The sequence below is a fragment of the Sinocyclocheilus grahami genome, unplaced genomic scaffold (genome assembly GCF_001515645.1).
Source record: "Sinocyclocheilus grahami isolate Dianchi unplaced genomic scaffold, SAMN03320097.WGS_v1.1 scaffold28.1, whole genome shotgun sequence".
NCBI classification, from domain to species: domain Eukaryota; kingdom Metazoa; phylum Chordata; class Actinopteri; order Cypriniformes; family Cyprinidae; genus Sinocyclocheilus; species Sinocyclocheilus grahami.
The window spans coordinates 2791573-2817365 of NW_015505207.1; the positions used below are offsets into that span (position 1 = coordinate 2791573).

The 25793-nt window shown below is 36.6% G+C and overlaps 2 protein-coding genes across 3 annotated transcripts; one reads left to right on the forward strand and one right to left on the reverse strand.

Moving 5' to 3' along the window:
• The first annotated feature begins 5183 nt into the window (after positions 1–5183).
• On the forward strand, positions 5184–6663 carry LOC107569872 (galactose-specific lectin nattectin-like). 2 transcript variants are annotated; one of them, XM_016256035.1, is made up of 6 exons: positions 5184–5212; positions 5330–5397; positions 5590–5684; positions 5903–6028; positions 6180–6288; positions 6428–6663. In XM_016256035.1, the coding sequence occupies exons 2-6, from the start codon at positions 5337–5339 to the stop codon at positions 6493–6495; spliced, it is 459 nt and encodes a 152-aa protein (XP_016111521.1). In that variant the 5' UTR covers positions 5184–5212; positions 5330–5336; the 3' UTR covers positions 6496–6663. The 2 variants fall into 2 exon arrangements, with proteins under 2 accessions (XP_016111521.1, XP_016111531.1); XM_016256045.1 differs by lacking the exon at positions 5184–5212 and having other exon boundaries at positions 5299–5397.
• Positions 6664–14568: 7905 nt separating this feature from the next.
• LOC107569839 (calsequestrin-2-like) lies at positions 14569–19273 on the reverse strand. The gene is made up of 11 exons (XM_016255996.1): positions 18773–19273; positions 17926–18010; positions 17236–17336; positions 17020–17131; positions 16561–16634; positions 16296–16426; positions 16148–16193; positions 15493–15547; positions 15289–15389; positions 15125–15199; positions 14569–15022 (listed from the first exon to the last, which is right to left on the reverse strand). Exons 1-11 carry the CDS (start codon positions 19007–19009, stop codon positions 14861–14863), a joined length of 1179 nt encoding a protein of 392 aa, XP_016111482.1. The 5' UTR covers positions 19010–19273; the 3' UTR covers positions 14569–14860.
• Between the last annotated feature and the right edge of the window lie 6520 nt (positions 19274–25793).

The following is a 25793-nucleotide window of genomic DNA, read 5'->3' on the forward strand; positions in this document are numbered from 1 at the left end:
CGTTCAGCTAACTGAATTATTATTATTATTATTGAAATGTATCTCATATTGTATGTCCTATACAGGTCAAACTGAAACATGACAAGTAATGCAATTTTTGTAATGCCAATAACTGTTATCATTTTTGACAGTCTATGCGCCATGACTGACTATATGTTCCTATTGGATAGAATAATAGTGCTAATGTTTTGACCGAATGACTCGATTTTGAATCAGGTTTGCTGTGTTTTGATAGAGTTAGTATGTGCAGAAAAAGGTATTCAGCATTTTGAAATATGGAGTTTGTATTTATTTAGCAAAATGTGGTTTTGGCCAGAAAATGAACTATTTGGCTATTTGTGTGATGTAGGTGAGTTGCTGTGTTAAGAGTTTAGAAAAAGTACTTTAAGTATTGGTAAACGCTTGTTAGCAATTGAAAAAAAACTGTAATTTCTTTGGTTCAGGTTTATGTACCAAAGGTGGACACTAGTTTGCATCAAAAAAATCCTATATCTAATGCATGCCATATCAAGTAATAAACATTATGATCAAATTGTATACTTTTAATTGTATATTAACCGTGTGAGCCACACCCAAGAATTGAAAATTATATGCAATATAATATACCTATAATACAGTTATTATAAAGAAGCTAAATTATGAAGAATTATTATGAAGAAACTTTAAATCAGTTATAGTATATGACTTATTGCATTCTTTGACAGTAAACGCCAAAAATCATTACTTTCCTAATTTGCAGAAGCACTTATAATAGGGAGACTTGGTTTTACTTCGTTACTGTACTTAAGTACAGTTTTCAAGTATCTGTACTTTACTGGAGTAGTTTTATTTTGAGTAACTTTTACTTTTACTTCACTACATTCCAAAGCATAAGATCGTACGTTTTACTTCACTACATTTCATAAAACTTATCGTTACTCCTTATAATATATCACGTGCTCCGAGACGCAGAAGCGGTGTCTGATTCAAGAACGAACTGATTCTTTTCAATTAACCTTTTAAATCGGTTCGCAAATCGCACCAAACGATTCATTCACAAATTGGAATGATCCGATTGCAGCTGTTCTCGAGTCGACAACTCAGATTCAAATGATCCGTTTAGAGCGAGTCTTCAGTGAACTGAATTCACAAGTAAGAACCGGGAGATCTTGTGAGATCTTGTCTGATGCTGTTAAAAGTAAGTTACTAATGTCGAATTTTAGGATAAATTATTATAACTGACCGCTGCTGTAACGTTAGCAGTTTTACTAAAATGCTACGCATTTACCCCTATGTGATCTATGTGACGTCTGTTTTTATAGCGCGCTCCTCCCGAAACTTGTTAATAAAACATCACTTGTCAGCACACATAGCTTAAGTTACTATGTATCTGGATCAACTAGCCGAGTAGACAAATATAAATGTTTATTCATAACCATGCTGAGTCAATAATGTTAGCTGATGCTAATTGTCTAGCTAAGGAGCTTGCTGGTGCTAAATTTAGGTAATTAAAAAAAAAATAAAGTCAGGATATTTTTATTCAACCACCTAGATAGATTACATCTGGGGGAAAAAGAAAGAATGTGATGTTCAGAACATGGTATCTACAGTAATTTTCAAAGTGGGAAGTGATGCCCTCTGGGGGCATTTGGCTAGAGGTGTTTTACACCACAGACAAGGTTTGAGAAGAAAAAAAATCATTATGAAAATCTAATTATATTTTCCTTATTATATTCATTATTTCCTTATTGGTTATTTTGGGAAAATCCCAGGTATTTTGAGCAGTATGATTATAAAAAAATATATGCTAATATAAAATTAAATGATAAAAGTAGCCTATATAAACATTCATCTATCGGTACTTAAGTACATAAAAAATCAAGTACTTTTGTACTTTCACTCGAGTAAAATTGAAAACGGAGTACTTTTACTTTTACTGGAGTAATGTTTTATCATACGGATCTGTACTTTTACTCAAGTGCTTGATTTGTGTACTTCGTCCACCACTGCATTCAGATAACACTTGCAAAAAGCTTTTATCGAGCAAACCTCTGTCATAGAAGAACAGAAACTTTGCGTGCCAAAACATTTGGCAAAATACCGAAACATTTCAACTGTCTATAAATGTTGACTTTAACAAATACTATTATCTCAATTATCCATAATTGTTATGGACCACTGCTAGCATAAATAAAGTTATGTGGGTCTTGCTGTGAACTACTTTTATCAGATCTGTTTCCTTGTATCGAACAAACAGACCACACCTCAGAAGAGAGAGATGTTTTTAGATTATATCTTTTTTATATTAACAGTATTATTTATCATGTTTTTTAATGTTTCCTGTTCATGTATAACCTATATAATATAGTTTTATGGAATATATTTCACTTCACCTGGGACCTGTGTGTTTCTGTCCCTTTTTCTAGGGTAGGTCCTCGGTGGGCACCCCCGCTGCTGGGTTCAGAAACCGGGTGCTCGACTTGCATTGTTTATTTCACTCGTCGAGATATGTCCAGAAGGTAAGTAAAAACCGGGTTTCGGCTTCATACGTTCTGGATGATGCGGCCATAACACAGGCTTCTGCACGACGAGGCGTTCCCCATAGCGACCTAGAGGACGCAGTGTCTCGTTCCCTACTCAGGGAACCATGGTTACATAAGTAACCCGAGACGTTTTTCATCAGATAGTTTATATAATTTTCCTTTAGCGTACATGAAAATCGAATACCAACCTAATCGAAAAAATTAATTATTCTTTAGCAACATTTTGGGAGACTTGGGTTCAAATGCAGGCATAACAGACTTTTTAAAATAGTTTGTTAATGTAAACTTAAACGGGTAATTCTTCCAAAAATAAAAATGCAGTCATTATATTTACTCACCCTTGTTTTGTTTTAATGCAGAGGTTTTTAAAGTCAAAGACATTGAGCCTCCCTTTGACACAGCTTACACAAAGGCAAAAATAAATGCTGAAATGAATAATTTACTGAAATATGTGTTACGTATGGAGGACCAAACCTGCAAAAACAATAAATAAATACACAAATAAATAAATAAATGTGTGCATAAATACACGTATTCTTGTTTAAATACATAAATAAATAATTATACATGTGATGAAAGTAGGCAAATAAATAATATAAATTGGTGGGCAAATGGAAAATGTTTAAGGAAATGCTAAACTCATCCTAACTATTTTTCATTTATTTCTGAATGTAGTTCCACATTTTTTTTTTCCTCTGCGCAACATGCTAATGAGAGGGTGTCAATTATGCAAGAGTAGGCGGATAGTGTGTGACGCGCTTGAGCGCTATGATCTTTTAGTCATAAAAGATTTTAAGTGGCCAATGTAAAATATTAATGCTTCCATAGCTCTTAATTGCAATACTGAATCGTTATTTGCTTAATAAACATATTTTTGTCGCCTGTATTTTCTGTTCTGATAACCAATGGGAAAAACGGTCTGTTCCTCGATTAAACCACTTCATACCAGTCATCTCACGATGACCATGGGATACTGATATTACAGTTGTCTCTAGCTGGAGACTCAATCGGGTTACAAAGAATGACGTCAGGAAATGACACTGGCCAATTCTTTGGGTCGTTTGTAAAGTCACAGATACTGTACGGACAGTATAGCTCAGTTTTTTATGTATCTTGCTCTGTTAAACGGAAAAAGTGACTTTACGTTGGCCATACTGGATTAACACCATGCATTTCCTGTCAGCGGGAAAGCCACGCCCCCAGCTATCACAAGACCCGACCAAGTCCATGGTTGACACCCTCTCATTAGCATGTTGAGCAGAGGAAAAATAAATGTGGAACTACATTCAGAAATAAATGAGTGATCAAAGGAAAATAAATAGGATGAGTTTAGCATTTCCTTAAACATTTTCCATTTGTCCACCAATTTATTTTATTTATTTGCCTACTTTAATCACATGTTTAATTATTTCTATATGTATTTAAACAAGAATTTGTGTATTTATACAGACATTTATTTATTTATTTGCATATTTATTTATTTATTTATTTGTGTATTTATTTATTTATTGTTTTTGCAGGTTTCGTCCTCCATAGTTACTATTCTCGCTGCCATTTGCTTACTGGCTCATTACTCTGAAAACATTCAAGGAGTTTAACGGATTTAATTTTTTTAATCGCAAACAGAGGATCAAAAGCATAACTGCTTTACATAACTTCTTTTAGCTTTTTAAATGATTATTTCCACTATAATTAATTTTTAACAACTCTGCGCACACCTCCCCTGACATGTTCTGGTGCCCCGAAAACCCCTGTTGACATGACTTTCTTTCTTTTTTATGTAAAAAAAAACTTTTTAAAAAATTTTTTTTACATAAAGTAATGTGGCAACAGACAAAAGCTGTCAGTCAGGATAAAAAAAACAGCAGAAACACACTTAAACTTGCTTTAAAACTAATTTAATGCAAATTTTACTTTCTCACAACAATTAGGTTAAGATTTGTTTTTAAAAACATTTTTTCATTCATTTAAAAGTGTCCTGATAAACACATTAAAAAAAGTGAAGAGTGAGAATATTTGTACACAGTAAGTGAAATAAACAGAATGCTTTCTATTTACGTTTTACGGCAATGTGATTTAAACGTGTTGTGGTTTCGGGAAATAGTTATGGCTATAGCTAGCTAATTTCCCCAGTGCTTCAGTGGTTAAGCAGCAAGTCATTGTATGTGAATACCTATTTTATATGTTACTTTTTATTTAATTTTGTCAGCACACATGTCATCAGATGAGTGTGAAAATAGCAAAGTAAGAAAAAATATATTTATCTTTCTAGAGCAAGCCTGACATTAGAACAAAAGTCTTAAATACCAACTGTTCATAAAAAGCACTGAATGTTTCTAAAAAGATTATATAGAAGAAAATAACTTCTTTGTCTCCTTGTCCTTCAAATGATCTTAGAGGGAGACATTTCCCTTATATTTGACTTAACTATATTCATTTCAAATACTTATTAAAAATAAATATTTAGTTAAGCTGATATTGTATTTTTAGACAGGTTCATCTTAACCCATTCTCTCACATTTGAATTTTATTGTATGTGTACAAAAATCCACAGATTAAACAATCACATCCTGTGTCATCCTCATGACTTAGGCAGAGTTGACACTGAGTAAAGTATAAAAGCAGGGCTCTTTCTGGAACTTCACAAAATCTTGCTCTGAGATTCTGAAAGCAACAAGCTGAAAACCAAGGTGAGTTTTAGCACAGAAACCTACTGAACAACTTAATGTCTTTAAAATACATTGAGAATACAGTGTGTGCAGAATATGAATGCAGACAATTGACTTTTGCTGCTTATTAATTTTCAGGTTCATCATGACAATGCTAAGAAGTCTGCTGCTTCTTTTCATTGTGTTCTCCATGGGGAATGCAGATGGTAACCAAGACATTTATTTGTATAAACCCTCTCTTTATGCCATTTTAAAAGGTTGTTCTGCCAAACCTTTGTCATTTTGTAACTTTATGGAGAGGATTAGCAGGAACTATACAGTATTCTATTGACCAGTATTTGCATAATACAATAAATTATGTTAATATTACAAGACTAACATTTATGTACTGGATGCAGTTGATATCGTTGTAAAATGCCCCAATGGATGGACAAACTTTGGAGTCCGATGCTACAAGTTCTTCTCTCAGTCGGTTAACTGGATCACAGCAGAGGTAAAGTGTTAGTTATAACAAGGTGTTTTTATTATTTTTAAAGAAAAACTTTTACCTTTTACTTTTTCCTTTTTAGAAAACTAATACTGAGCAAATAATTATTCAGAGCATATTTTGTTTGAAAATGTCTTAAACTACTGTTTAAAAAGTAATTTACATTTTTGCAGTAATTTATATTCATGTTTTTTATTTATAATAAAAAATATGTTTCTCTTTAGAGAAACTGTCTAGGTCTGGATGCAAATCTCGCATCTGTGCACAATAAACTAGAAAATGATCTTCTGCTGAGTCTGTTGCCTTCTTCTTCCACACTTTGTTGGCTTGGTGTTCATGATGGTGAACAAGTAAGTTAAGTTGTGTGGCCTAAAGAGACTTATTTGTTTGTTAAGACAGAAGTGAAGATGGTTTAACTTCTTCAAAGCCTAACTAAATGACATTCTATATGGAGTCTGAGTACAGAAGAGCACTCCTATAATCACTGTCTTTGCATTTTAGGAAGGACAGTGGATGTGGAGTGATGGAACTCCATATGACTACACCTACTGGTGCTCTTATGAGCCTAACAACCGAAATGTCGAGAACTGTGGAGAGGTCAACTTCTCCGGTAAGAATGCAGTGCATTTTTATTTATTTTTTTAATATTTACCATCCTAAAATTTCACAACAAATAGTAACATAGATTGGCTCATTTTCTAACACCACTATAATGATCAGAATAACTTGCTTCATTTTCCACCCTACAGCTAACCGTTGCTGGAATGATATAGCCTGTTCAACCTCAATGGGCTATATTTGTGCTATAGACCTGTGAGATCATTCGCAGTCATCCTGCTCCACAGTAACTTTGACTGCACTATATTGACATTTTCTGAACTTATCTTTACAAAATGTTCTCAACTTTAATCTCTTCTCAATACTGAAACACTCCTCAAATCAATAAAAGCATTAAAGAAAAGCTTGTGTGTTGTGGTGTTTAATCAAAATGATGTGTAATATTGTTGTGAGAATATGGTTTGTAGAGTGGCATTAGGCATTAAGTGATGTGCTTGTTAGTTAGTTTATTTTACTATGACGATACAAAAAGGTAAAATTGGTATTTTGCAACTGTAATGCAATTCTCAGGTATAGATCAAATAAGAAAAATTTGGTTAATATCAATACATATTAAAATATACGAGCTGTTATGTGTTCAGTACTAAATGTGTGGTTTTGAGACACACTTCTCCGTGCATGCAGTTTATTAAATACACAACACCAGAAAAGAGTACTACACAAGATCAGATTATTTTACTATTGTTATTAACTGATCAAACCTGACATTAGAACCAAATTCTTAAACGGGCACTGTTCACTAAATGTACAGTATATTTCTAAAAAGTTTATATAAAATAAATATAAAAAGAATAAAAATATGAAGCTATAAAGGACCCTTTTCACAAGACTGTGATGACGCCTTTCAATGGTCATCAGCATCGATTCGTAAATCCTCCTTCCTACAAAAAAAAGTTTTTTATATTTAGATTTGTTTTTTAAATGAATGTACATTTATTGCACGATACTTTGTATTATATCACCTTTGCATCAAATTACAAAAAAAAATCGTTTACGCTACTGCAAGGGTGTTTCTACTGCAATGGTGTTTCTAATGCAGTGTCTATGGGATGGTAAATTTGACATTGTTCTCTTTTCTGACTGCTGTTATCAGTCTCTCTCTTTTTCCCTTTTTTTTTTTTGAAAGTCATGAAAACACTATCCTGGAGTTTTTCTTTTGCTATTTGAGCAAATGGGAATGCAAAAAAATATATTTGTGGTTTTCTCCCATTCACTGTTCTTGAAGTCCCAACTATGACAACTTCCGCTGCTGAAAAACCCGGAAATGTTAAAAATGTCTATTCATACTTAGTCTAAGTACAGTATGTAATGTTGTTGAGATCTTGTTTAAAACGATGGAAGAGACAAATATGAGACCACCAGAGTCTTTAGGAGAAAGATCTGAGCACAGTGTGTGGTAATGAGCCTATGGTGATGAAGCACGCCAGAGCCCGCCAGAATGGACGGGGCCATCTGGCTATATAAGTGGGCATTTCGCCATAGGATCCTCAGGTAAATTTGACTGAAGCGACAACACTCGAGTCGTGCAGCATCATAGCATGGCTAGCAACGCAGTACTCGATCCCGTATCTCAGAGAACCGAGGTTATGTTAGTAACCGAGTACGTTCCCTATCGATACTTCACTCGTACTGCGTCGCTAGACGCTTATGGGGAACCAGTACAATCCTGCCGTGCTATGATAGAGGAACAACTCAAATGAACTGGCCTTGAGCATCTAAAGGCTCAGAGGGACCAAGTATAAGCAGGGTGAGCCCAGCAGGAGGCAAGAGGGCTGAACTCACGAGGTCAGCTAAGCCTTGAATAATGTACACACCACTAGACCACACCCAAGACCAGGCTTCGCCCCGTGTAGAGTGGGCTCTTACTCCTATGGGGCACTGCAGACCCAGGGAGGAGTATGCTAGCGCAATAGCATCAACTAACCATCGAGAAATTCTCTGCTTCATGACCGGAGACCTTTAGCATACAAAGAGTTGTTCAGAGATGTTCCGACTGCCTGAACGGGGCAGAACGCTCAATGTAAATTCTCAGCGCCCTGACAGGGCAGAGAAGGTCCAGCTCCTGGTTCTCCGCCGAAGGAGGAAGCGCAGAGAGAGGCATAACCTGTGCTCTAAATGGGGTGTAGAGCGCTTTAGGAACATATCCATGCCTTGGCTTTAGGACGACCTTGGAGTCGCTAGGCCCAAATTCAAGGCAGGCAGGGCTTATAGAGAGGGCCTTCAAGTCACCTGCTTGCTTAACCAATGCTAACGCCAGTAGCAGAGTGGTTTTTAACAACAGGGTTCTTAGGTCTGCTGATTGTAGAGGTTCAGAGGGGGAATCCTTAAGGGCTCTCAGGACTGTGGGCAGATCACATGTAGGGACGGTGAGGGGCCGAGGTGGATTGAGCCTCCTGGATCCCTTCAGAAAGTGAACAACTAAGTTGTTCCTGCCCCCCGACTGTCCGGCTATAGGCTCTACAGTCTTCCAACACTATCACTGTCTTTGCGGTGGTCTTTTGAGCGTAGAATCTTTAGTACTTCTATTCCTCAGCTGCGCAGCATATACCAGACACCACTCCCAAGTTGCTCTTTGCAGGAATGAAAGTTTATTCATGGCCAGGAGCCCACTGGTCACAACAACCAAGAGAGACTCTCTGAACAGAAGGATGCATGAACATTTATACCTTGTAGTTGAGTAAAAATCAATGTCACTCAAGTCTTCTTCACTGTAATTGGTTATACTGATTTGGTCATTGGTTTGTCATATGACTGTTAGTTCTACTGTTTTAAGAACTTTTTAGGTAAGTATAGATTATTTAATCATAGGGACACGGTCTTTGATCTGAGCATTCTTAGTCTGCACTTTTCTGAACGTTCTATGTTGAACACACCCTTTTGACTTCTTCTGAGGCCATTACATAAAATATTTCCATCACAGGAGCATGGAAAGCTGCTATAGCTACCACATAGACCTTAAGCATGGAAGGGGAATGGCCCTTATCCAACAGTGCTTGTAGGAAGGACAATATCACCGATATGTCACAGGAAGTCGAGTCTTTGCCGCTGGTTGTGCACCAGGCGGAGAAGACAGATCATTTAAAGGCATAGCCTGTGATATAGTATTTAGGACACTCTCGGAAAGATCTGCTGGTTCCCGTCGAGAGCCCAGAGGTGGCGAGCCCACAGCTCAGGCTGGGGGTGCCAAATCGTCCTGTTCACCTGAGAAAAGGACTTTTGGCATGTCCGCAGGAGATGCAAAGATGTCTGGGGAGAAGAAGAGAGCAGTTTTTTACGAGAGAGATGCGCCATGATTGTTGTGTGAGAGATCGACAGTTTTGCAGCGGAAATCATGAAAGAATTTGCAGCGGAAATTGTGAAAGAAGATAGTAATACACAGTTAATTTGCATTTTTGCGAGTTCAGTGAACATTAATGCCATCGTGTGAGACTGGAGACGGAGTTGTTGCAGAAGTTCAGCTGATTGCGTCATTGAACAGAGAATGGTATGAGAGACTGGCTGAGAGCACAAGAGAGTTGCTGGAGACATGAGTTTCATTCTGAACACTGTTGTTTTTGTGTCATTAGAACTGTTAGCGCTTTTGAGAGATTTGCTTTCCAGAGTCATTTATGAACTGTGCATCATTTAAGTGCGCAAGAATGTGTATACTGTGTGAACTGGAAGTGAGTTTTTCACAGAGTGTTTAATTTTTTCCACTCTCTGAGTATTTTGCATTTTTGTCGAGACTGTCCATCGCTTACGATCAGTTTTGCTTTTGGGAAGCACTTTTGAGACACAGTCAGTGTGTGCTGTGGCTGAGCTGCGCCATTTTGTTCTAGAAAGTTCCTGAGTTTTTCCTGGGCCACGCTAAGTTTTTTTTTTTATTACCCTGCCATCCTGACGACATCTCCTCACTGTCCTGCCCCAGCTGTTAATTTCATTATCACAAGTCATCTAAAGTCGTCTCAAGTCATCGCAAGCCGTCTCAAGTAATCGCAAGTCATCTCATCAATTTCATTGTTGCTACAGACTAGTACAAACGTTCTTTGCACATGCACACACATTAATTCTTCACTGATACAGACTGAACTGAGAACTTGAACTAAGAAGCTGAACTGATTTTGGTGTGAAAACTGAATCATTTGTTGATTCACAAGAGTCGTTTTAAGCAAAGTCTCAAATAATCCAGTAGCCAATAATACCCTCAAAATCTGGGTGCAATTTAGGAAACAGTATGGCTTACATAAGGGCCTTTCGCACCACTTTAGTTCCAGAATTAAATGTACAGTACTAAAGTACTGGGACGATTTTGCATGAACTATTTCCCAGTACCATTTAAAGGGTTGCATTCGCACCGACAGTGTGTACTAGGAAGTGACATAAGCCGGTCAACAGCGACGTCATTTGTGCGCGGCGTTCAACAACGGAAACAAAGAACAACGTTAACAATAGGAGGATGGAGGACGCTGTGATCGGAGCTGTGTTTTTGTTGTGTCTCGCGGGTTTCACAATAATGGACATGGAATGTCGATGTAAAGTGATTGAAAGAACAGAAAGGAGGACTAAGAATCTCCAACGACAACTGGCAGTGCTACATTTGCTACAAGTGCCTGCACTACAGCGTCCGTCCATCTATTGCTGTTCTCCATACTTGCAAAATAAGTTGGCACAATGTTTACAGTATGTTCACACAGTGTTTTAAATCATGGCGGGTGAAGGCGTTTTCGTACGCGTTTTGCCAATCAAGGTCTACTTACGTCACGGGTAGTGCCAGTTGTGCTGGTTAGACCCTGCTCCGGAGTAGGAGCTAATTTGGTTCTCGAAAAAGGCAGTCTGGTACTAAAATCGCTCCCAGTTTTTAGTGCGAAAGTGTCAAAAAGTGGGTAGTTCCACAATTAGTTCTGGTACTATGAAAAGGTTCCCGCGGTGCGAAAGGCCCTACAGAGGTTCTATTCACATGCCTATCTTTGACAATTATTTTTCCCCCCATCCAGTTCAGACCCTGCATTTTGTGTTTGGTCATCTAATGGCCTTCTCAAGATTAGTGACCTCTATGAAGAGGGAGTCTTTGCTGCCTCCTCCTTTTTATCTAAAAAGTATAATTTACACAGTCATCCCTTATTTCAGTTTTTCCTAATCAGAAAACTTTATACAGAAGCAGTTCCCTCACTTTCCTAATCGTCCCCCTGAAACGCACATTGATAATTTCCTTGATTTTCCTTGATCAACCATAAACGTTTAATCTCAGTCATTTATAATTTAATAAATTAAATTAATGTGGACCCTACTGACACTCTTAGAGATACTTGGGAGCACGACCTAGGAGTTACTATTACAGAGGATCTATTGTACTTTGAAGTCACACACAGAATGGTCTGTGCAGTGCTGCTTCAAGTCCAACACCTATTGTGTTTTATTAGGAGATGCACAACAGTTCTTCTGTGGCTTTATAGGTAATATTTTCACGTACACAATTTAGCAAAATCAGACAATATTGTGTCTAATATATACCACAATATTAACTTCTTATTATTGAATTGTTGTAAATAAATATCACATTTGCAACTGGTCAGTGTTCAAAAAATGCTGGGAAATCTCTTCATGTAGCTCTACTAGAGTGTTTACTTATAAACTGTCTGAAAAAAAGAAAGTCATGTTTTAGAGAAGAAAAAAATCACCCACTGACTTTCAAAGCTGCTACATACAGTAGTAAAGACTTTCTACTTCGAGGACCTTGATAGAAATGTAGTGGAGTGAAAAGTACAATATTTGTCTTTTAAATGTAGTGACGTTGAAGTCATAATTTCCCACAAAAAATAATACTCAAGTAAAGTACAGATACTCAAAAAGTAAATGTACTTAGTTACTGTCCGCCTCTGCATTTAATAAAGCTCTCAACACTAATATAGACCCTGATCCCTTGTTAGCCCTCTTTGGAGTATCCCTTAGACCTGATCTGACAGCCCGAGATAGTAAAATTGTTGCTTTGATCCTTCTTAAGTGGAAGCACACTTCACCCCTTATGTCCAGGGCTGTCCTTAGGGTGGTGCAACTGGTGTGGTGGCACCGGGCCCTGCGCTTTGAGGGGATTTATATTTTATATTTATATTAACTGATCAAATCTGACATTAGAACCAAATTCTTAAACAGGCACTGTTCACAAAATGCACAGTATATTTCTATAAAGTTTATATGAAAGAATAAAAATATGAAACTAATTCAAATTCTGATGTACGATCAGCACGTCAGAATCTGTCAGGTTATGTCATCATTAGATACAGCGCAGGATGTCTTGGAGGATGAGGATCGGAGGGCACTGAAGCGAGTGAAGATCAGAAAAGCAGCTGACCCTGATGGTAGGCCTATTTCTGTTCATTTTCTGAGATCCTGCGCTGATCGGCTTGCAGGTTTATTTACATACATCTTCAACGAGTCCCTTGCTACATCTGTGGTTCCCACCTGTTATAATCCTCATGTTGCCTTCCTGTCATTTTTACGAAAATGCTTGTTAATGTTATTGCATTGGACTAAAACTGATTGACTTTGCTTACATACAGTCCATAACAACTGTTTTTTTTCTCAATCATTTTTGTACTTTTGGGAGAGTTTTCCCCCCACTTTCCTGTTTAAAAATGCCTACAATGCCTTTCCTGCCTACAAACATTTGCTCATATATTTCTTCTAAGGCTATATTATTTACCAAAGCTTAGGTTCAATCTTTTTATCAACTTGTTCTTTCAATTAGCAATTTGTATTTCTTTTTGGAACTGATTAATCGACCTCATTGATCTGAGCTTATGCACCTCAGTTTTTGAATGAATGTTGAATAGAAATGTCGCAGCTCCTAAGTCTTAAGTGTAGGAGAAAAGTCTTAAGTACAGTGTGTAATGTTGTTGAGATCTTGTTTGAAACTTTGGAAGACACAAATATGAGACCACCAGAGTCTTTAGGAGAAAGATCTGAGCACAGTGTGTGGTGATGTAGTTGAGATCTTTTCTAAAGCTTTAAAGGAGACAAATGCAATAGATTCAGAATCTCTAAGGAGAAAAATCTGAGTACAATGTGTGATGATGATGATGATGAGGTGTCTTCTAAAGCTTCAAAGGAGACCATTGTGAGAATGTTAGAGTTTTTGTCTCAATAAAATAAAATTGAAGACAAAGCTGATACTTAAATTAGATATTTAAAAGAATTGGCTCTTAATGTCCTAGCCTTAGAGTAACCTCAGTCAGAGCCATAGCCTTGTGGGTAGCACATCAACTTCAAGACACAACTGCACCTCAGACAGCATGAGCTCGAGTCCCAGCTAAAGATACTTTCCTGTTCCCTTCTCACCCATTTCTCCTCCAACTGTCCTGATCATTAAAGGTGAAAATCCCCAATGTAATCAAAGATAGAAAGAGTAACATCTGAGCAATAAGACTTTTTTATAATAGTGTCTGGAAAGAGATTACAGCAAGACACTAAAGAGATATCCCATGTTTCTTACAGCCCATTTTCATTTTGGACTCCTTTCTCGCAGAACTTTCTTATGTTTCAGTTATGTCTACTTTTATTTCTCCTAAGGAATTTTTGAAGACAATGAGATGCTGTTGATACAAATTTTTCCTCTTGGTTGGTTATGAAGGTCTTTGAGAGACTCATCAAAGCTCATCAGCTTGGTCCATGACTTTCTCACAGGCAGTGAGAGTAGGCCAGTTCACCTCAAACTCCAGGCCCACAGGGTTGTGTCCTGAGTCCCTGCTATACTCTCTCTACACATACGACTGCATGTCCTCTCACAGCTCCACTTCTGTTGTGAAATTTGCTGTTGATATGGTGGTTCTAGGCCTCATCTCCAACAACAAGAAACCAAGGAACTGAGTGTAGACTTTAGGAAGAGACAGCTGTGGACCTATTCTCCACTCATGATCAACAGGGCCCCCCCCCCCCCCATGGAGAGGGTGAATAACCTTAAATACCTTGGAGCAAACATCTCTGAAAACCTGACTTGGACTGTAAACACACAATCTCAGGTGAATAAAGCCAGACATGTACCTTCTGCGAATGCTGAGGAAATTCAGGATCTCAGCAGCAATCCTGAAAACTTTCTGTACAGGGGCCACAGAAAGCATACTTACTCAGCATATCTCATTGTGGTATGGGAACTGCTCTATCCAGGACTGCAAAGCTCTGCAAGGAGTGGTGTGCTTAGCTGAGCAGTCTGTTCAACCAATTTGTGTCAAATCATATTAATATGAAAGCCCATGAGGCCTTACATGTTTAAATAGGAACACGCTTCCTAAACCTGTTGTAAAGTTTTATTGTCTTGTGTGATTGATTACAGTAGAAAATGTACAAGAGAGTAATAACTGATGCAGTGACAAAATTTCACTGCAGTATTTCATTTGAATCCCTTTATCAATTTCCAGTTTAGAAGTGAATAAAATAAATAATTTTCACCTAGATAAATAAGAGACTTCTTTGACTTGTATAATTTCAGTTTAACATTAAGAGAACTCTGCAGTGTACAAAATGTACAAAATGATTTTGCTGTAAAAGAAAGTTATTTTTAGCAGATTTGTTTGAGGTTCACAGTATATGAATCATTCATCATCATCATCATCGTCATCATCATCTTCGTCATCATCGTCATCATCATCCTCTGTATTCACTGTTCCAGAGAGCACATCTTCTATCCAGTTTTCCAGCTCTTCAGGTGACGGCAGCTCATCATCATCAGGTATCTCCAACCAGACACTGTCCGCCTGTCATAGAGACCATGACAGTGGGACAGATCCAAGCATGAGAAAGAGGGCTTTCATAATGAATTCAGCAGATCTGGTTAAAAATGAAAGTAGTGCACTTACATCTGTAACATTAACTACACCAATCTGTGGTCTGAAGAGGTCAACCTTGAAGGTCTTCTCCCAGTAAGGAATGAGCTAAGAAAGGAAATGTGCATATAAAGAGGGATTACAATATTACTGATTCAAAATATTGTCATGCATCTATCCAGACTTATTTTAGTCACCAGTGGGAAGTTGTCTGGGTCAATCCACACAATACTCAGGTCTGGATTGTGTGTGTTGTCTCTGGCCACCTCCTTCAAAATCTCCAAGAATTCAAAACCATCTGAAAACCATATTCAAGGTCAAGTCCTTTTGATACAGCTCACACTAAATTAATATCATTTGGCTTTTAAAGGAATGAAGAGGTGCCCTGAAATTGTACATACCAGGGTCCTCTTCTTCTGCAAAGGCTACAATGTGAATTCCATTCAAATCATCCTCCTGCAAAAGAGAACTTTTATTTCAGTGTGTCATTGCTTTATGATATCCACAGGTATTTCTCTTCTCTGCAACAGGGCTTTATTTTGCAATAAAGCTGACTTTTCACTGTTCCCCTTATTACATGACCACTCAATAAATGAGTGCACTGGCAATGTGGACATAAAATATTGATTTGGGTTTCAATTATTTTATAACTGGATATCTTAAACCAGGTGCTTATTAGAAAAAAAAAATAGTCAATTACAATATAAACAGTCCAATGTAATATAATATAATAATATTAATAGTGAAGTCCTCTGGAGCCATTTTTATGGCAATCAATAACTGACATGCAAGATGGCGCCAGTCAAGTTTATATAAAACAAGAAAGTGAGTCAGTATGATAGGAGAGGCATGAATGTAGCTCTAGTTTAAGTTAATGTTTAAGCAGACTGATATAGAGCACTGCCATGGATGATATTAGGAGGAATCTGACCTCTAGATAATGCAACTGACCAATCAGAATAGTTTTCCAGAAAGCCGTGCAATAAATTATGATAGTCATATAAAATATAACAATCATACAATTCCATAAAATTTTCATTTAAAAATATTGCTCACCCAGGTCTCAAACATGTCTTCTGCCCTGAGCTTTCTTAGAGTTGGTCTGTGGAGGTCAATAGATATCATCAATATGAATTTGACATCAATATCAAATATCTGTTTATCCATCCTTCAGAATATCATTAGATTAGCTTTTACTGATTACCTCCTGTGTTCGGATATGAAGGCCACCAGCTCTTCCTCTGAGTGTGGTTTGTCTGGAATGGTGACTGGTTCCTCCATGAAGGGCTCATAGAAGTCCACCTCATTCATCTTTAGAGTCAGCTCTTTTGCAACCTGAAACACAACAATTAAAGCAACACATCTGCCATCAGTAGAGAATTCTCCACTCCCCAAAAGAAAATAATGGCACAATGATAGCTTAAAGATATTCTAAACATAAACAGAGTGTAAAATAAAACAATACTCACAGATTTCTCAAAGGTGGCAAAAAAATTGATAAAAGGCTGAAACTGTTCAGCTGCCTCTTGGAAAGCAAGATAATCTGAGGAAACCAGAGAAAATAAATAAATGAAGCTAACATTTGTTTGTATATTTATTAAAAGGCAACTGAATCAAAAGTTGTAAATTCCATTTGGATCACAACTGGGACCTTTATTTTTGACAGTGTAGCCTACCAGAGTTGTGACTTGAAATAAATGACCTTTAAATGTCAACTATAGCTTGAAAGAGTAGTAGCCTACAATGCTCAAGAGAGTTCTTTGTGCATTTAAAAACATAACTGGAATGTACAGACATTTAAAAATGAATGTGTTAACATTTATTACATGGTTTGCATACTATGAGGTATGTGTTTGGAAAGTGCAGAGATCAGATAACCACAGCTGAAGGATGTAACTGGTCCTCATATTCTGCGTACACATACTTACGTTCAGAGTCACGACTCTTGAAGAAACCAATGAGTTTGATGTCTTCCTCCATACGGTCAAAAGCTCGTAACTCCAAAGCATTGTCAATTATCTCAACCGGATCTTCCAACAGCTGAAGCATGAGGTAGAGATGGAGGCAGAAAGTTAAAATGGCATATAAAAGCACTACAACAAATTAGATGTCTAGATTTACAATAAATACTGATTTTTTTTTACATCCAGAAGGAATTCCACAAGAGTGTCTGCAGCGAGCAAGCCATCAAATTCAATCACACGGTCCTCCTTAAAGACATAGACGCTGCCTTCCTCATGCAGACCTTCCAATGAAACATATAGACATTCATCATTGCAATGTAAAGTACACTGTACAAGCATATAGTCATACTGTAGAGTGTATCAGCATCTGTTTATGCAAATTTTGCAAAAAAACATTGATGTTGTTCTAAAATTCTTTTACTGGGATATTTGCAGAGGATTTTAGGAGATGGTTTAAGGCCTTGCTATGTATCATGGGTACATAATAGTCATGTTTGTATCTCTCTATAGTCAGTGCAATGCACTGTTGCTTCCATCACTTTTTCACCAAAACAGATTTTCTTTTTTTTTTTTGTTACACCTGTTAAACTAAGATGTAATGAAGATTTGTTGGGATAGATGGCTGAAAAGTGTTTAAAATATTTGACAGCTTATCTTAACACTTCATGAGGCCTATAAATTCCATGAATACACATATAGCAATATAATTCATAAACATTTATTTAATTTTGGTAAAACAGAATCTTAAATGTATTACACTGCATTTCTACATTGTCTAAATTTCTGCATAAACATTTCAGTGATGATTCTCATTCAGATATTGCACCCATAGACTATATTTGAAGTTTTGCATATGAGTTTTCACCTCACCTAGTTTCTTGGCAACCTTAGCATCTTTTTGGGAGTCAACCATTCCAAAGCCAATATCCTTTTCCTCCAAGACTTGAGCAGCTAACTGTGGAAAAATAAATCATCATTAGCACTGTAACGGCTGTGGTTTTTGTTTGTTTTTTTGTCATATTTTTTATTTACTATGAGCTCAAGCTCCAAGGAAAATGTCAAATAAAATCAAATATACTAAATTAAAGTCTAATAAAATGCATATAACCTAAGTTTATACATATATGTATGCGTGTTTTAGAGAATATTAGTAGTACATGGAGTACCGCTGAGTCACACTGGCATCATTGTCTAGATAGTGAACCTGTGAGCCATGAATTTAGAGTTAAGGAGGCCACACTTACGTAATCATTTTAGATGTTCTCGTTCCATAAATACCCACAGTGTTCTGCTTTCATCATAATGCGAATAGTATAAATGGCTGAATTTTAAAAGCCAATACTCTAGGACCGGTTTCCTGAGCCCACATTCAGAAGCTATCAGGTGCACTGAACATAAAGTGTCTGATTAACATGGTGACTGATGATGTCCACTTTTTAATCCAGATACAGTATATACTTAAGTGAAAAAGAGATGTGAAGATAGACATGTCAGTCAGCTGCAGCCTGTGGGCCTCTAGAGTACTGATATTATATACAAAAAATTTATTTGAACCTATATTATATTACATTCATTTTTATTATTATATTTCATACTTGCAACCAATTTACATTCAAATTTAATTAAAAAAGGCAATTTGCTCCAAATAACACTCTCTGAAGTCCATTCAGTCTTATAGCTTACACCATACATTCACTCTTGTCTTGTCCTCTCTTACCTCTAGCACTAATTCAGCCATTTGTAGCTGTTTCTGCAGCTCTTTTGCAGTTGGCAGAGGAGTGTGGTAGAACAGGCACAGCATGTCGTATTTCTTCAGGGCTTTGCGGTAGTTCTTCTCATTAATGTCCAGGACACGATCTTTGCCATCATAACGTGGGAATTCGAGGCCTTTCTCAGCACCAGCCAGGGTAGAGACGCCCAGAGAGACAAGCAGCAGGATCCAGGTGGTCTGCATGGTCAATACTAGTGACTTAAGACCTTTCCAAAAAGAAACAGTGGCTCTTCTTGCAGCTCCAGTAGGTTTAAGAAAGCTCTGGTCTAGAAGTGTTACAAATAGGAATATAAGTCAAGAGTTTATAACAGAAATAATTACAGTGGAAACCGTCCAGGCCTTTTTCCACCGTTCTTTCCGAGGGTTTGCGTGCCCTTCTTCTGAAAATTCAGCTTTCTTCAGGCAAACCCTTGACTCTCTGCCTTCTCTCCTAACCACAGACAAAGAGTGGCTAGATTTGAAGTCTGCATATGGTGTAGCAAACAATACAGCCATTCAGAAACTGCAGTACAACCCAATTCTCTCTAAAAAAAATTGTCCACAGTTTCTGCACAGTTTCATAAACATTTAGCTGAACATCCTAAATGAAACACAGCTTTGGACATGTTCTAAATGCACCCTGAAACCCAACCCTGTTTTCTACATATGGTGTAGCAAACAATACAGCCATTCAGAAACTGCAGTACAACCCAATTCTCTCTAAAAAAAAATTGTCCACAGTTTCTGCACAGTTTCATAAACATTTAGCTGAACATCCTAAATGAAACACAGCTTTGGACATGTTCTAAATGCACCCTGAAACCCTGTTTTCTACGTTGGTCTGTGTTGTTAGCACTGACATTTAAAGCAATTTAGCATACCTCACAAACACAGAGGCATATTGTTTGATTCAAGTACTGCTGTGGATTTTTTCTTAGTGTCCTCATTGCTAGCAACACTGAACATACAACCTCTCAATCTCCTCTATCTCTTTATGTAATGGCCATCATTTCTCTCTTAATTCTTTTTAGTTCCAGATTTCAACCAAGTGATACTCCATGAATATACTACAAATGACAAATGATTTTGAATCCCAATTGAATGACAAATTGTGTACTAGTATATGTACTATTTAAATTAATTAACTGAGTTTGGATAGACAGATGATCTCTTCGGATACAGAATAAAGTCTGTCTCTGCAGATACACACTATATTTTCTCTCTTTCCAGCACAGAAAAGCTATGATGTTCCTTTAAGACATACTCAAGGACAAAGTGAAAAAGTTTGAGAAATTGAGTAGGTCTGTGTTGTTAGCACTGACATTTAAAGCAATTTAGCATACCTCACAAACACAGAGGCATATTGTTTGATTCAAGTACTGCTGTGGATTTTTTCTTAGTGTCCTCATTGCTAGCAACACTGAACATACAACCTCTCAATCTCCTCTATCTCTTTATGTAATGGCCATCATTTCTCTCTTAATTCTTTTTAGTTCCAGATTTCAACCAAGTGATACTCCATGAATATACTACAAATGACAAATGATTTTGAATCACAATTGAATGACAAATTGTGTACTAGTATATGTACTATTTAAATTAATTAACTGAGTTTGGATAGACAGGTGATCTCTTCGGATACAGAATAAAGTCTGTCTCTGCAGATACACACTATATTTTCTCTCTTTCCAGCACAGAAAAGCTATGATGTTCCTTTAAGACATACTCAAGGACAAAGTGAAAAAGTTTGAGAAATTGAGTAAGAGAGAGAGAGAGAGAAAAGAGGGGGAAAGGTGATGGAAATATTTGACTTTACAATGGAACATGAAATGTTTAAAAATTGCTGAAGACTACAAGTAAGCAAGATCGGATGTATCACTGCATCAGTTCCACATTTCCTCCCTTTTCTCTCATTTAAAACAGACACATTTTCAACATATTATTTATTTGGTTTACACACAAAGGGTTCTGAAGTGAACCTAAATGCATGCAAATAAAATGACACAATGCATTATCGTAAGAACACTATGATGTTTAGAGAGCACTGCTACTGATTAGAATCAAAAGGAGATTTTAATACGTAACACAGTAAAGTGGCCTGAGGGTTGAGGGGTATATAAACAACAGTTACTGGAGCAGAAACACAGCATCATGAGCTGAAGGAGAGCTTGTGCCAAAGGTCTCCAAACTTGTTCCTGCAGAGTTCAGCTCATCAAACACACCTGAACCAGCTAATTAAGGTATTCAGGGTTACTTGGGAAATAACTGACAGGCGTGTTGAAGCAAGGTTGGAACAGTCTGCAGAAAGGTATATATGTGTTACCTACCTGCTTGTAAGACATATTTTTAGGATATCCGTATTTCTTTGGTTATGTATTTTGAGGTTGGGGGTCGATGATCCCATGTAGGCATGGGTACACACCAGTATACCTCAAACCATCAGATTCATCCACTCCGTAAAACAGGGCCTAAGTACAACTCGCATAATTACAAAAACAATGCTTCTCTGCAAGTAACTAGCAGTTTTATGCTTCAACTACTAGAGGGCCAAAATCGTAACAGAAAAGCTGCATTGACATAAATTACTTCATTACTATTCCGGAAAGAAGTAATTACAGTTCATTTTTAAAGCCAAGTAATTTGCATGCATGTTTGCCTGAGAACCTGATCTAATGATACACTGTTTTTAATGGAGCTGTTATATCCTGCTTGTGTTAACTCAGGTAGTCTCCTCAGAATGTCAACTATATTAAAAATATAGAGCTATATTGTTTTATGCATTCTGGTACTGTACCTTTCTGAACCACATACTGTATATCTTACGCACTAAAATTATCACTTCTAACCACTTTTACCATTACTTTTGTACTTTACCTTTTATGTGTATATGTAATGGTAATATAACTTTGGATTTCTCAGAAAATTCTGAGAAGGTTACAGAGAGAAATGAAAAAGTACAAAGACAGCATGGTAATTTTCCATGAAGTCTGTCCCTTCTAGTGTCATCGTGCCTCACCCAGTTTCTGTTGTTTGATCTGTGACACCCTTTTTACCCTCCACCCTTCTGGCTTTTACCATGTACCATTTAAAAAATAATTATTTCTGAAAATAACAGACTGGATAAAATGCATAAAAACAGGCCAAAGTTGATCGGAGAAAAAAAAACAACTGGCAAGAAATATCTAGGTTTTTTTTTAATTGCAAGATTATGCTGAACTCTACACTTTATATTTACTTATTTTAGAAGTATGTGTAGTACAGTAGTAAAAATGTACATGTAATGTACAGTACATCATGTTTCACTAACGACTACCATTGTAGAAGGTGCATGCAGTTGCATTATACATTGGAGGACATAGACCTTAAAAAGGACAGCTAATGATTAGAATCAAAAGGGCAATTTAATACGTAACACAATAAATTGACCTGAGGGGTGTGGAGCAATGTAACATTCCAAGGTACTGGAGCAGAAAAACAACAGCATGAGAAGGAGAACTTATGGTAATAACTGGTCATGGGTTGAACATCATCAGTTAAGCAGACAGCAAGAGCAGATGTAAGATGATCCATCTTTACTACTGTCAATTTAAAAAGTAATTTCAATAGCATTTAGTCAGCCTGGTCTCATGTTTATACGTAGGTATAAATACGTAACATTTACAAGCACAAAACGTACACTTTTGTACGTTTTTAGTCATGCTAAAACGTACAATTTAGACGTATTTCAACGTTTAAAACGTACAAATCGCTACGTATTTTTAGCTAAAAAACGTAAAAATATTTACGTATCTTTTATAATCTTTACTACTGTCAATTTAAAAAGTAATTTCAATAGCATTTAGTAGTTAAATATGTGTTCTGCACCTTGTGCTAAACCGGTTTGGTCCTCTGATGACGGAGCATCAGTGTGGCTCCTTTGAGGTCTGTTACCACAGGCCTGAACTCACTCTTAAAGTCTTTTGATTAACTCAGCATCCATAAATATTTCTCTTTTTCATTCAGATGCCATTTTGTGGAATGATTACATTAGTTGAGGAATCTCCTGCACTGCCGAATCGCTTAACCGGCCATCTATATTGAATTTTGGGAATGTGTGGCATCCGTGTTTGTTTTGCTGTGGGTTGTGGTGGAGAACAGTATGATTCATCATAAGATACTGAACAATGCTGTTTTCCATGTGTCTCTGCCCTGGTGTGTGATTGCTTGTGACAGGTTTACAATACTGCATGACCTAAGGTTTGACAGAGATGTTGTCTTTGAGGGATTGTTCACATTGTATGATTCTGTTAACTACCTTGTATTATAACCACAAACATGATGAATACCTTTCAATATTAAGGTTAATTAAGGTTTTTATACATAGCAGAGCAATAGATAAAAACAACAGTTCTGTCAGGACCACTATCGTCAAAGACGATTGACAATTAGCATACAGTTTGGATTGGTGGTATGGTTCTGTTCTGGGCAAGAACTCCCTGCGCATCCATGCAGCCTAGCATGGATGAGAGCAGGGAGAGCAGGGTAAACAGAACAGAACCAACATAAATGTATTGCAGATATTGTTAAAGTTCAATAATGTCATGTACACATTTTAGAATTAGTCTGATTCAAAGGAGAATCAGAAGGCTGAATCCTGACTGACAGAGGAGGAGTTGGGGATGGAGAAGGGTAATTAGCTATTGACCAATGCGAAAACTGCTGATAATACTGAGGGACCTTATATATGAATGCTTAGATAGGTGTCGTATTCCCATAGGTTGATGGGGATCAGCTGAGAGTCAGCTGATGCGAGCTTGACTAACGTGACCTGCCAGAACTAACGCTACACTAGATTTTCTTCAAAACTTTTAACCAACATCCAAATGGCGCTGAATGTCTTGTATCTGGAAAACAGTAAATTTACAACAGTTAAAAGAGTTACAAAAAAATGTTGACAGTATTTACATACATATATAGTTAATATTACTGAATTAATAAGAAGGAATTTTCCTTTTTTTTTTTTTTTTGCACTTCATTACATTGTTTGTGGGGGGTTTCTTTCTTTTTTTCTGTGTGTGTGTGTGTGTGTGTAATGTCATTTTGTCAAAAAATAATATTAAATTTGAATGATTAAACATAATTTTTATTGTTGTTATTTTTAACTAGGGTTACAAATGTTATAAAAGAAATGATACCCTTCAGTTTAAAACAAATCAAAAAGGAATTGTGGATGATTCAAGAATGACATGCTTGAAAATGTTCTTAACAACATACGACATGCTATTATGTAAGAGTCATTTCATAATCAAATGCTTGAGTTGTCATTTGCATTTTATGGTGAATCATACTTCAGTGTTGTGATTGTTAGATTTTTTATTTGCAAATAAAGATAATACCACAATAATATAATGTTGCCCAAACCCAGTTGGAGAAAACTGCAGGGTTTTTTTTTTATCATTATCTTAATTTATGAAGTAAATTTCCTCATAACTACAGTAATTGGAATTGCAAGTAATTTCATCATTTTCAAAATTTCAAAAACAAAAACGGCTTATTTCATTCAAATGTCAATAGCTTTTATTTAGATGGTATGGTAACATTATAACTAACATGATTTGATAATATTAAATTTGAATGATTAAACATAATTTTTATTGTTGTTATTTTTAACTAGGGTTACAAATGTTATAAAAGAAATGATACCCTTCAGTTTAAAACAAATCAAAAAGGAATTGTGGATGATTCAAGAATGACATGCTTGAAAATGTTCTTAACAACATACGACATGCTATTATGTAAGAGTCATTTCATAATCAAATGCTTGAGTTGTCATTTGCATTTTATGGTGAATCATACTTCAGTGTTGTGATTGTTAGATTTTTTATTTGCAAATAAAGATAATACCACAATAATATAATGTTGCCCAAACCCAGTTGGAGAAAACTGCAGGGTTTTTTTTTTTATCATTATCTTAATTTATGAAGTAAATTTCCTCATAACTACAGTAATTGGAATTGCAAGTAATTTCATCATTTTCAAAATTTCAAAAACAAAAATGTCAATAGCTTTTATTTAGATGGTATGGTAACATTATAACTAACATGATTTGTAAAAGAACATGGACATATGGAAGTTTATTTCCCACAAGTGAAAGTTAAAATATGCATTCTGAATTCCAGTTACAATCACCCTTGCTTGCAACTTATTTGCATACAAAGTGCATTCTCTTATTTGAATTGGTCATTAACTGGAGTGACATATTCTGCTATAAGTGCAATTCCCACAGCTATATGGCCTTTAGTTGTCAAAATGAAGCAGTCAGTCCACATGTGCATGTCTAATATATGTTGAAACAGATTCGTTGTTTTTCACTGTTTCTCTCCGGCTGCAACAATGAACAAAGAGCAGCCCACAGCATTGTTTTGCCAGTACTTTTCCACTTTTGCCTGTAGTAGCAGCACCAGCCTCAGGAGGAAATGCAAAGATAGAAAAAGAGGTCATAGTAACATTAACCAAACATAGGAGCAAATAAACGGGTATACGTTTTCACAGAACGGCTCTATATCTGATAAGATGCTGTTATGTTGAGTGGTACGGAAGAGGTAAAATATCACCTGTTGAATGGATGCGATCAGACTTTTGCACTGCATGTTGCACTTCTCAGTACTGCATTTGTTCTCATCCCTCTCAAGTCCAACAGTCTTGTCATAATACTTTGTTTATTTACTCATGGATAAGTAGTTCAAACCAAATATGGATAGAGATTAGGTTAGACAAGGTTATGCCTTCGATTAGACTAGGAATGTTGAATCTCCCATACAGGTGAAACGCCAAGCCGCAGGATGTACTTGGTTTGAAGAGCTAGCAGCATTTAGATTGTGATTGTCATATATTTGGAACGTTGTCAAAATAGATTCTTGGAACATGTTTCCGTTTTTTAACTTTCTCAGAAACATCAAATAGAGTATTGACACATCCTAACAACCTGCAGTGCTTTGCCTAAACAAAG

Bases quoted from the DNA above. Each gene is read 5' to 3' on its own strand.
- LOC107569839 (XM_016255996.1), bottom strand. From the start codon at position 19,009: ATGCAGACCACCTGGATCCTGCTGCTTGTCTCTCTGGGCGTCTCTACC. The intron at 15,548-16,147 runs GTGAGCAATATT...TCTCTTTTGCAG, and splicing joins AAGACATGTTTGAGACCTGG to GAGGATGATTTGAATGGAAT. The intron at 15,200-15,288 runs GTGACTAAAATA...TTCCTTTCTTAG, and splicing joins ACCCAGACAACTTCCCACTG to CTCATTCCTTACTGGGAGAA.
- LOC107569872 (XM_016256035.1), top strand. From the start codon at position 5,337: ATGACAATGCTAAGAAGTCTGCTGCTTCTTTTCATTGTGTTCTCCATG. The intron at 5,685-5,902 runs GTAAAGTGTTAG...GTTTCTCTTTAG, and splicing joins TTAACTGGATCACAGCAGAG to AGAAACTGTCTAGGTCTGGA. The intron at 6,029-6,179 runs GTAAGTTAAGTT...TTTGCATTTTAG, and splicing joins GTGTTCATGATGGTGAACAA to GAAGGACAGTGGATGTGGAG.